At 58.1% G+C, this 12,058-nt stretch overlaps 1 protein-coding gene across 3 annotated transcripts in view; it reads right to left on the bottom strand.

The window, feature by feature from the left end:
- Positions 1-12,058, bottom strand: part of COL5A1 (collagen type V alpha 1 chain) — a 148,003-nt gene that overhangs the window by 95,690 nt on the left and 40,255 nt on the right. For all 3 annotated transcript variants that reach the window (XM_019718217.2, XM_019718216.2, XM_074331331.1), the window contains exons 3-4: positions 11,038-11,251; positions 9,904-10,066 (exon numbers count right to left, since the gene is read on the bottom strand). In XM_019718217.2, coding sequence (XP_019573776.2) covers positions 9,904-10,066; positions 11,038-11,251 — 377 coding nt within the window. The remainder of the gene's footprint in view (positions 1-9,903; positions 10,067-11,037; positions 11,252-12,058) is intronic.

The following is a 12,058-nucleotide window of genomic DNA, read 5'->3' as shown; positions in this document are numbered from 1 at the left end:
CCAGGTCTAGCACACCATGCGTGACCCGTCCTCACTTCCAGCTTTAAGCTGAATGGTGAGGGACCAAAGCATCATTTGCAAGAAGACCATGTGGCATAACCAGCCAAGGTCCTGGGCTGTGCCCCAAAGCCAAGCCACCTCGACGTGAGAGGTATGGGGTGGGTCTGTGGCTGACTCATGGAGGCCATCTATACTTCCTAGTTATGGAGAAGTGGCGTCAAACACACAGCCTCCCAGCAGCATTATGAGAACCGAGGAAGGCTTGGAGAAGGCAATGTGCGTGTGCTCAGGGGAAATGAATTCCGCTATGTAGGTTCCAGGGCTCCATGAGGGCCGAGGCATCTCAGTGTCCTCAAGTCCTGCTGCCCCCTGCTCACCCCCAGAGACCTTTCTGAAGAACCTGCTGTGGACACAGACTGTACGGGCTGGCTGCAGTGGGACAGAAAGCACCTGGAGAGCCTGGGAATCCCAGTGGAGATTAGGGAGGGCAGGGGTTCCGGGGTGAGAGGAAGAAACAGCAGGGCCTGGGTGGGTGGGGCAGGAAGCAGGACGGGTCACTTTGAATGGGGGCATTTACAGGCCTTGGAACCCAGGAAGGACTGAGAACAGGCGCCAAGCGTGATCCTTGAGAGGGTGGTGGGCAGGCAGTGGCTCTGTAGGGCTGGAGTGTCACACGTCTACAGGGACAGCGATGGAAGCTGACTGCAGGGACCTGAAGCCTTCGTCCTTTCTTCTGAGAATCGGAATATCCTCCTGATCCAGGGAAAGGCTCTGACCTGGCACTTCCATGCTGTGTGACCTGGGGCAGGTGGCGTTTACAATGTGTGTCTCCTGGGCAGCTGTGACGAATGATGGGGAGGAGGCCATACGGAAGTGCAGCCCCCACGCCATCTCAGACCTTGGGTTTTCTGAACAAGCAGTGGCCAGTGCCTGGGCTGCGTGGGGTGGAGAAGCTGCAGGCGCAGGCCCCCAAGTGCCTGTCCTTCCCAGCACTGAGAGCTTCCACACGAACCCAGGATGGCGTAGGCAGGAACACGAAACTAAGATGGATTTTCCACGTTCTCAGAGATCAAGACATAGAGCAGGACCAGCAAAGACCTTTAACCAAAGCGTGACTGTCATCTGGGCCCCTCCACCCGGGGACGCAGGTTCTAGAGCGGGCACCCAACCAGTCTAGCAGGCTTTCTCTCACGGCCACCAAAGGGCTTCCAGGGCATTCACCCAGCCAACAGCCAGCCCCCTCCCTGCCCCACTGTGTGTCCCCCCTCAGAGGGGTCTCACTGCACCCACACTCTCACACCTTCAACCCACCAACAAGTCACTCTGCAGGTGGGTGAATTCCAGCTCCCATGGGAGCGGCTTGCAGACCTTTCACGCGTCTCTCTGAATCTCCCATCTCTGGACACGGATGGCAGAAATGACAGTGACACTAATCATTATCGTCATTATAACTCTACCACGGTGTGGTCAGCAGAGCCTAAGCGTTCACGGCAACCGTGTGCCGCACCCAGGGGCCCTCAGACAACATCACCAAATACAGGGACGCCCGGCGCGGGCTTGCTGGCTGCTGCCCCGAGCTGAGGGCTTTGTCAGGCAGGCATCGCCTTTCGTCCTCACCACAAGTCTAGCAGCCCCATTTTCTGGATCAGGAAACTGAGGCCCAGCCTTGCCCAAGGAGGGGCCAGGGCTCAGCCACAGCTCCCCAGCACCCCCTGGTGGCTGGCCATGAAAAAGAAGCCCCGAGCATGAGGTGGGACCCCCTGGCCCTCCAGCTGCCCACACCAGCAGCTCTCAGTTTCAGGCGGGTGGGCCTCCCCTCGTCCTCTGCCCCCCAGCCCTGTCACTGCGGCCGAGACTGCAGGAGCAGCATCTAGAAGCTCAGACACAGTATCCCGCTCCTCCAGGAAAGCCGCGCACCCTCCTGCCCTCCTGACGTGACCCCATCTGTCCCCCTGGAGCCTCTGTAGCGCTGCGGTTCCTGGAGCCCTGGGCGCTGATCTTCCCAGGGGACCACAGATCAGAAAGTCCACTGTAAGCCACGTGTTATCGCTCCACAAGGCTGGGCCTGCAGCACTGTGTCACCCGTCTGGGCTGGCACACTGGCCTCTGCTCCCAGTCTCCACGGAGCAAGCCTGAAGCCCTCTGCAGCCAGGTCACAGGTGTCAGGGCCCCCGGCACGGGCAGAAGCAGGCCTTCCTGACTCTGTGGGGTCTCTCTGGACCCCTCCTCACTGGGCCCTCGGTAGATGCTGCCCTCCCGGCCGCTTGGATCTCACAGTCACGAGCACCCAGCACAACCCAGGCCAGCGAGGGGCTCGTCCTCAGAGCTCGACACCCACCCCTGGAAACCCGACACCCAAGGCATCATTCCAGATGAAGGCTCCTGGGCACGGACACCAACATGAGCCCCTGCTATGTCACCGAGCTCCCGCCTGCAGGCCGCCTGCCAGCTGCACCAGGCAGGAGTCCAGGCCCACACTCGCTCACTGCCCAGCCCTTCCTGTACCTGAACCAGAGGCAAAACGCACCTCAAACTTCCGGCTCACTGTCCGCACTGGCCAGTCAGCCACCCGTCCGAGCCGGGAGACACGCACAGGGCTGCCCAACCATCCTCTCCCCCTCCTCAGCGACACAACCCAGCAGCCTGAGAAAGCCGCCATTTGAAACCAACAAAACACTCACACCTAGAGACATGCTTTTCATTAACCACACACGCCCTGCAGGAATTAATGGGAGACAATCCCTCCCCACACTGCTTGTAGCAAAAGGGTTGGATAGTGACCCCAAAAGAAAGGTCCAGGCCCTCACCCCCTCACTTAGAAACAGGGTGTGTGCAGACGTCACTAAGGTAAGGGTCTGGAGATGAGCTCACCTGGATTAGGGCGGCCCACACCCAGTGATAAGTGACCTGATAAGACCCACAGAGCAGAGAAGCAGGGACGAGAGGAAAAGCCACGTGGAGACGGAGCAGTGACCGGAGTGACGTGGCCACAGCTCAGGACCACCTGGGGCCCCAGGAGCCGGCAGAGGCGGGAAGGTCCCTCCCCGGAGCCTCTGGAGGGAGCACAGCCCTACGACACCTGGATTTAGGATTTCAGCCTCCAGAACCGGGAGGGAATAATTGTCTGCCTTTTTAGCCACCAAATTACAGACATTTATTAGAAGAGCTGCAGGAAACTCATGGAGACTGCAACATCCCTGCCCTGCCCAGGAACTAGGGAAAGTCGCTGCAAAGTGGGTGAGCTGAGACCCAGCCTGACCTGGCAGGGCGGCACTCCGGGGAAAGCCCACATGGATACCAAGGAAACATCAGGGACTGGGGTGGACATAGGGCTTGGAACAGAGTGGGAAGGGCCAGGCCCTTCCAGGTGCATTGCACCTGCAGCTGGGCCTGGCCACGCCCACTGCCCTCTACCAGGCCCTGCCCAGGAAGTGCTGTGTACAGTGGGGAAGCCTGGGTGTGAGCTGTCCCTCCCCCAAGGCTGGACCGCGGGCCCATGATTGAACCCCGGGAGCTTCCATGTCCTCATCTAAAGTCAGGGCACGTGGGGCTAGACTGGTGACAGCAGGCCATGCAGACACTGTCGCTCTGCTGCCTTGCGTGCCAGGGTCTCCCCTGGGAGTTACGGGGACTGTACACGTGGCCACACCGGCCCGGGCGGGGCAGGGACGTGGGCCCTGCACTCAGAATGGCCAGCACAGCTGCCCCACGCAGCCCTGGCAGAGGCAGCCCTTGAGCTGCCAGTTCCAGCAGGAGCCGGGCAGTGAGGAGACCCGGGGCAGCGAGGCCCTGCGGCCAGGGCCGACAGCGGGCTCTGGCTCACCACGCCAGGGGGCCTGTGTTTGCAGCAGGGGACTGACCCTCTGGACCACACGCTACGTGGAGTCGTGGTGCCGCCTGCCCGCCCAGCAGAGCCTGGCGCCTCCTGATCCCAGCGTGGGTCCAACTGGCAGCACCAACTACAGAAACACCAGTGGACCTAGGGAAAGCCCCTGACCTGTGGATGCTGTCCCCAAGTGGGGGTGGGGGACACAGACAGCCCAGCAGAGCCCACAGCGCTGCCCCGACAGCAGATTCTCTTGCCACCATCCCACCTTGTGCCTGAACATGAGGGTGGATGCAGAGCTGGCCGGCCAGCCGCACAATGGGCCCCTTGGGCTGCCTTCACTCCAGGCCGCATCTGTGGCTCCTCTGGACAGAGAACTTCGGGTCAAACTGACAGCCGTGGGGAGACCGAGGCTGATAGGCCCGGTGTGGGTACAGTGCGGGTGGAGTGTTTCGGGTCCAGCACAGCCATGGTGCACCCCAGCCACAGAAAGCGTTTCCTCCAGCACACAGTCTGGGACATGGGACCCCTGTACTGGCACCCAGGTCTGGGCTCCCAGTCACGCCCAACGTGCTCCACACTTGCTTGGCCCTTGGACTCTGGCGTTTCCTCGGTTCCAACACCATCCCCCACCCCACCCCCTGTGCCCAATTATGCATCTGTCAGCTCTGAAGCTCACCAGACAGCAGTTTCCTGAGCCCCCCTTCTTTGTGCCCAGCACTGGCTTCCCTGGGAGGTGCTTGGCAAGTAGTGGGTGTCAGGATGTGTCCTGGGGGGTCAGAGGGCTCAGTGGTCACAGCCTGAACAGTGAGAGAGGAGACATGGACCAGGTCTCGGGCCAAGCACACTGCTCTCTTGCCTTCGAGAGCCTGACGCCAGTCACCATTCACATGAGCGAGGAACCCCAGGCTGCCTCCGTGATTGCTACCGCGTTTCCCCGAAAATAAGACCGAGCCGGACAATCAGCTGTAATGCGTCTTTTGGAGCAAAAACTAATATAAGACCCAGTCTTATTTTACGGTAAGACCAGCTGTAATATAATATAATATAATATAATATAATATAATATAATATAATATAATATAATATAATATAATATAAAATAAAATAAAATAAAATAAAATATAATATAATATAATATAATATAATATAATATAATATAATATAATATAATATAGAGTCTTATATTAATCTTTGCTCCAAAAGATGCATTAGAGCTGATTGTCCAGCTAGGTCTTATTTTCAGACAAACAGGGTAAGACAGCGCCTCTTTGGCAGAGGCCCTATTCCTGCCCCGGGAAATTCCAGGAAAGAACGTGAAGGTGGAGAAGCCAGGCTCCTGGCTAAAGGGAGTTGGGCATTGGGTCTTTCCAAGCGGCTGAAAGGAGGGCAGATGGACAGAGGGACATTCCTCGGGTGCACGGCCGTCTCTTCCTACCGACACTGGGCACATCTGCAGAGCACGGCCCAGTTTACAGTCTGTTTGGTCTTGTTGCCCCTTGAAACACTCAACAGCTTTGAAGCAGACTTGGCTCTTGGCCCAGAACTCGCTGGCTCCCTGTCCTGAGGTGGCCTCCTCTTCCACACCCCCTCCCATCGTGGCTCAGCCCAGAGGAGGGTCCTTCCACCGCAGAGCCCCGACCGAGCCGCAGGCCCTGTCCTGCGTCCCAGTCCCACCTCTCTAGGCCCCTCCAGCTAGAATGCTCGCCAGCTTCAGGTCCCCAGATGAGCCGAGGGATAGGGAGGGGTGTGCAGACTCTCCTGATCGGCCCCTTGTGTCACAGCCAGGCAGGGGAAGGGTGCTCAGCGGGGAGGTCAGTGACCACGTGGGGAAGACCAGCTCTGGCAGCCACTGCCCCTGCGCACGGCTTGTGCTGGCTCTTCCTTGCAGCTTCCCGGGCTTCACAAACTCCACGGGCCAGGGGACTCCGAAGTCCTTGGGGCGTGTACAGGGCCATGGGAACAAAGCAGCCGCCCAGGATCTGCCCTGGCTGGGGAAGGTCATGACCTGGTTTCTGAGGTCCTGGTTCCCTCGGTCAGGTGGACAGAGACGCAGGGACCGCGGGAACCATTGCACCCACACTCCATCATGACATCAGAAGGGACCATTGGCTCTCGGTAACAGCCAATCTGGGCACCGAGCCCGCTCCACTGCAGTTCTGCTGGGTGACCTTCAGCAGATTACTCAGTCTCTCTGGTGGTGGCTTGCCAGGCATGGGGACGGTTGGCGGGAGGGCAGAGCACACAGGTGGCACGTGGTCACGGGACCCGTTGGTCAGTGCTGGCCCTGACCAGCCTCCCGCCTAGCTCTGCCACTGAAGACCAACAACCACTGCCCGCTCCTGCCATATGTTCACGCTCTCCCTGGCAGCCATGCCTGTGTTTCCAACAACACAAAACTGTTCCTAAGCCCTAGATGAAAACAAGACTTCTCCACCCGTGAGACCCGCAGGAACTCTGCATCTGGGTCTGAAGAATAGCTCCCGACCTCCCCCCACAGTGGGCCCTCGGCCTGCCCAGCACTACTCCCCATCAGGGGTGGGAGCGATGCCCTGGGACCCCTGGCTGCTCACTGGACCCAGGGCACAGCCACATTCCAGAAGGGAACAGGACACGGGACATACAACTTCCCAGGAACATCACGGTGATGGGTTTGGAAGGGACTGGAACATCCAATGTCCCCCACACCACAGGGTGGCCCCATCAGAGCCAGGCTCACACCAGGGCTGGGAGACTAAGGGAGCGGGGGCTGCCAATGCCCACTTCGGCCACACAACCAGGGAGGCCCGGGGGCATGGTGCCATCGGGTAAAACTGGGCCCTGCACTGCGGGGGAAGCGTCTATATTGGCTTTCAGTCTCCATACCCAGCTCTCTCTCTCAACAGTGCTTCACTGCGGACAAAGAGAGCCTCTGTGGGGCCACACGCACCCCGGGAAAACCCCAGTGCCCCCAACACACTCTACAGTTTGGCAAATCCTGCCTGGAAACAGAGTTGAACACAAAACTCAGCGTGTGGTGCCAAGGTGACTTGGCCCTCCACCAAAGTTCCCAGCATCCCCTGCTGGAGCTGCAGGACAAATTGGCTCTTAATGAGAGGAAGTCATCCTTCCAGGGGAAGAATGTGGCCACTGGAGAAACAGTTTTCAACGGTGCTGGCCCCTCCTTTTAAAGAGCCTTCTCTAGAAGCCAAGTGGTTAAAATGTGAAGTATCATTACTTGGGATCTGCTGGAAGGTAAGGCGTTAAATCACTTTTATTTCAAAGCAAGTAAAAATTCTGTCTCACTCGCCAAGACATGAAGGGTGGCGGGGAATACGAGGCCAACCCACCTCACTTATCACTGCCCCATGAAGGAAAAAAGAAAAAGAGAAAAAGACGCTCGGGGGTCAGTGGAGGCATCTCCACCTCCCACTGGTCATTAGAAAACACAGGTGGCATTTTCCACCGTGAACAGGTTTCACAGCGTCGGCAGCTAGGGAAACACCCCCTTCGGAACACGAACAACTTGTGGTCAATGAAACCCCTCCTTCCTGGCAGCCACACTCCCTCAAATCCAATGCTACGACCGGAAGAAGGTCCCTCCAGAATTGCAAACAAATTCCTGACCTGCTCTCTCTGTCAAAAGCCTGCCTGCCTTCAGCTGCACAGTGAGACCTGCCCTGTCTATTGGAGAGACAAGCAGAGAAGGGAAACGGGCTGTCGAGATCTATTTCTTCTACAAAATTATAAATTGTTTCCATCCTGTAATAAGACCAGTAGGGACCAATTATGGAATGCTGGCTGTGGGCCACACACACACACACACACATACACACACACACACACCATGAAGTAGGCGCTGTTATTGTCCCCATTTGACAGATGGGGACACTGAGGCTCAGACAGGCTGGGCAGCTCACCCATAACCTCACGGCTGGTAAACGGTGGCACTGGGACTCCGGCCCAGCCCTGCCCTCCCTACAGCAGTAGATTCTGAATACATTTGTGCTCATGGCAAAACAGCATTTCTGGCTCAGTTAGGGGTCCTAATATTTTTAGGATCCTAATTTTTTTCAGAGAGACAAAGCTTTTTCCTGAATCTTTCCTACAAAAGGCACACTGTGAGCACACAAAAGATACTAGCAATTACAAACCATTGGCACAACACAGAAAAGCTCCTGCGTGATAAATTAATCCGCACCCACCTTGTGCGGTGGCCTCAGCACACTCCGCACACCTTCCCACCTCCTGATTCAGAACTTCCACCAACAGCAACTTGGGTGGTGGCAAGTGACCTGGCTCCTGAAGCAGGGACACAAGCCGAGCGCTTCACAGGTGTGCCCAGGTTAGCTCCCAAATATCCCCGAGGCGCCATTACTGGTCCCACGCTTTACAAATGCGAGACCTAAAGCTCAGCAGCGTCACCTGCTACACCTGGATCCTCCCACCAGCAAGAGGTCTACACCAGCCAACACTCCACCCACATCTGTGTGACCCCCAAGCTCCCAGGGGAGCCCTGGAGCTACCTCCTGCCTGGCTAAGCACGGCCCCGGCCTCCCCCAGTTCATCCTGGATCCCTGGGCAAGTCTGGCTGGAAGCATGCTCAGACGGTGTGTCTCCAGAAGTTGCAAAAGTTGGCACTGCCAGTTGGATCCGGGCGCCAGCCCACCCTGCTGTCCCGAAGGCTCAGCTGTCCTGGGAACCTGCCCGCACATGGGCTGCCAGTCTTGGCAGGAGCCACAGACCCCCCTTCACACACCGGCTCCCCAGCTCTCCCCTGCATCCACACAGGAGGCTGCCCCGGTCTGCCCTTGGCTGTCCACACTGGACCACATTTCTACCTGCTCCGATACCGAGAACAGCCCTTCCTCTGAGGAAGGCAATGTGGGTGCAGCTCGCATCCACCCTCATGGGCTCTGTGCCCCTAGGAAGCAGCTGTGTTTGTGAGTCCCTTTTCCAGCTGGAACAGCTGAGGCTCGCCATGTGACAAGGACTTGCCTGAGGCCCCACCCCCACCCCGAGGCCAGCGTGAGCCTGAACTTGTGTTTCAGCTATGCCCCATGCCCCCAGCATGACTTATAGAAAGAGGGGACTTCAGGAATTTATTCTTCTCACAAGCGCAAAGGTGCAGGGCCAGTGGGTTCGATAGCCCTCCCCACTAGTAGCTGTCATCACTGTGAGAAATGGCCATGAGCATGCGTTCCCTCTCCCTCTGGTGCCGCAGGCAGGGCCGCAGGACCAAGTCAATGCCTGTCCAGCTCAGGGGCCTCCATTCACTGAGTAGACGCAGGCACCCAGGGGCCCCACCTCAGGTGTGAGCACTGGCGAGGTGGGGACTAGACAGGCCCAGGATGGGCCATGTGAACATGGCCACGTGTGTGAACATGGCCAGGGGCTCACACAGGCTCTCGGGGACACCGGGAGGAAATGCTGTCTGTCCTGGTCTCTGCCTCTGGGAGACTCCCAGGACGGAGGCGGGGCCTAGGAATCTGAACGCCTACGGGTCGCCAGGAGGTTCCAAGGCACTGAGTACTTGCAGTCGTCACCTACTTGTGGACACAGTTCTCCAGCATCATCTTATGCTGAACCCCAATGTGTGAAGGGGAGAAACACAGACTCCACAGGTTGAAGTGCAGGATCCCAGGGCCCACTCTGCCCAGCTCCTGAGGCACTGCCCAGGAAAGCTGGGCTCCAGGCTCGACACAGTGGGCACCACCGACTTAGAACACCTCTACATTGTGGAGGCATGTGCCTTCCTGAGGCTCCCACTGGCTGGCCGAGCTCTGCCCTCCATGTCCACCCAGAAGGCAGCTGTCCCTTATCCCAGCACGGCCCTCGGATGTCAGAAGGCAGGAGTCGGCATGTTTCCACCAGCCTCAGGTCACAGCTCCCCAAAGCCCCATGTCCCTCCCAAGTTGCCACGGGAGACACGGATACTGGGCCCTTGGACAAGGGCGGCCACTGCTGTCTTCACGTGGCCTCTCCAGCCCCACAGGCCACAAGCACCCCTTGGGACAGCCTCGGAGGCTCCGTCTGGGCAGTGCCTGCCCCCGTGTTGGCCCCCGTGTTGCGTGGGGTGTGCTGCCTTTCCTGCTCACCTCAAACACTTCTTCGTCCAGAATCCGGGTACCAAACACAATGATGCCGTTGACATCTATAATGGGGTGGTCACTGCGGTCCAGGAACTTAGTGACCTTCTTTTTACAGTCCAGGATCAAGGTGACATTTTTCTTGTGGACGCTGAGTGCAATTCTGTGCCACCTGCAAAGAAACAGACAACGCGGTGGGTGACGGGCAGCTCGGTCGCCAGTTCAGGTGACTCTGCTGCAAACTGCTGGAAATCCAAGGAAGAAGCCTGCCTCCTGCACCGGCGTCATGGGCTGAGCCGTCTGGAGCCGGGCCGCTGCAGTCAGGACAATGTGGGCACAGATGCCAGCCACACCATGGCCATCGTGAGGCACATCCCACCTCTGGAAGCCTCAGATTTCTCGTCTCTCAGACGAGGTCCGCTGTCTAACCCACAAGCTCCTGGGGAAGCCCCAAGCACAGGCTCTGAACCGTGAGGGCTCGCGGGGTCTAGTGCAGGGAGACATGTGGTACTGCCTTGTGTGGACCACATGCACCCCCGTGGCAAACCGCAGGCTGCTGGAGAACACCGAGTTTGATGGGAAATGGTGAAACTGAGGGATCTCCAGAAAACTCTCAGGGAGAAATATGGCGGGGAGGGGGGAGGACGGGGGGGCTGGGTCACGGCCTGAAGGTCTTCATCGCACGTGGCCTCACACGTGTCAGCCAGCAAAGTACCAGGGTTTAGGTACACACCCAACACAGTTCTGGGAAGGCCTGCTTTCTTTTGAATCATTCATTCCCACATCTCATGTGACTGTGGCCATCAGGACTCCTTAGATCCTGTCTGAATCAAGTAGGGTACAACCACACGACCTCCCGGGTCCCTTCTGACACCGAGAGGTTAGCACCTGATGCGCTTTAGTGCCTTTTATAAAGGGACATGGGGCTCAGGGAGAGGACAGGATGCCCCGGAGCCACAGAGGATGACCCGAGACGGGGACCCAGCTCTCAGGACTCCACGCCCAGTGCTCCCTCCACCTGTGGGCGTCTCGGCACCACGCTGCTATCAGCACATCCTGCGGTCTGGCCCTATCCGGCCAGCGAGCCTGCCTGCCCGACCCTCCGGAAGGAGAAGGGCTGGTTGCTGAGTGGCGCCCACTTACTTGCCATCTGACAGGTTGATGCCCCTGAAGAGGGGGTAGTCTTCTGGGCCCGGTTTCCCCGTGTGGTCCTCGTAGAGGAAGACAGGCGAGCGGCCCATCTCCAGGCCGATCTGCTGGATACCCTGCTCATTGTAGATGGACACCAGGAAGGCCTGGCTGCCCTTCTTGGCTTTCACAGTGGTTAGAATGGAGAAGTCCTCAGGAAATGCAGATGCTGGAACAGAGGAAGAGCTAAGAATGCAGTCGGGACGACCCCAAGCACGCCCAGCAGCTACTCTCTGCCAACAACCCAGCTCAGGAACCTGGCGACCACATGGTGGTGCACAGCCGCCTGTGGCACATCTGCCCCTGGAGCAAACTGTTCCTGCAGCCCTTCCCTATCACCACATGGCCACACCTACCCCTTCAAGGCTCAGTTCAAATGCAAAGCTGATTGGTCCCTCCAGCTGAGAGCCTTCCATGCCATCTTCTCAGCTCCTACACTTTAGTGTGTCTGTGTGTGAATCCTAGTTAGAACCTCCTAGAAGGGGAGCTTCCTCTGGACAGGGGCTGTTTCACAGCCATCTTCGCACCCTCTGGAATGCCTAAAGCTGAGCCTAGCAGAGTACGTCCTCTGGAGGGAGCTGGAGCAGGGAAGAAGGCAGCAGGCGGGGATACAAGCACAACTACACTGTTTGCCATTTCCTGCGGGGGGTGCAAAACAGACAAAGTAGAAAGAAATCAAAAGACTTCAATCGGGGGCGACGGGGTGGGAGGGAGAGAGATCGAGAGAGAGAAGGGAGAAAGGAAAAAAGAAAGAGCGAGCCCTGCTGTGCTGACAGGAGGGAAGGCTCCTGTAACACAGGTAGGTACAACTTGGTCACTACAAGCCAGACCCAAGCGGGCCCTGCAGAAGGCGCCCAGGCCTGCGCCACATGCTCCAGACATCTCTACACACACCTCTTCCCTTCCCTTCTTCCCAGAGCAACAGGAGGCCGTGGCCGCCTCCTCCCTGTGGACCATCCTGGTGGGGAAGCCAGCC

The sequence above is a fragment of the Rhinolophus sinicus genome, linkage group LG04 (assembly GCF_036562045.2).
Source record: "Rhinolophus sinicus isolate RSC01 linkage group LG04, ASM3656204v1, whole genome shotgun sequence".
Lineage (NCBI taxonomy): Eukaryota > Metazoa > Chordata > Mammalia > Chiroptera > Rhinolophidae > Rhinolophus > Rhinolophus sinicus.
Note: the sequence above shows the minus strand (reverse complement) of the source record. Positions and strands in the feature narration are given on the sequence as shown.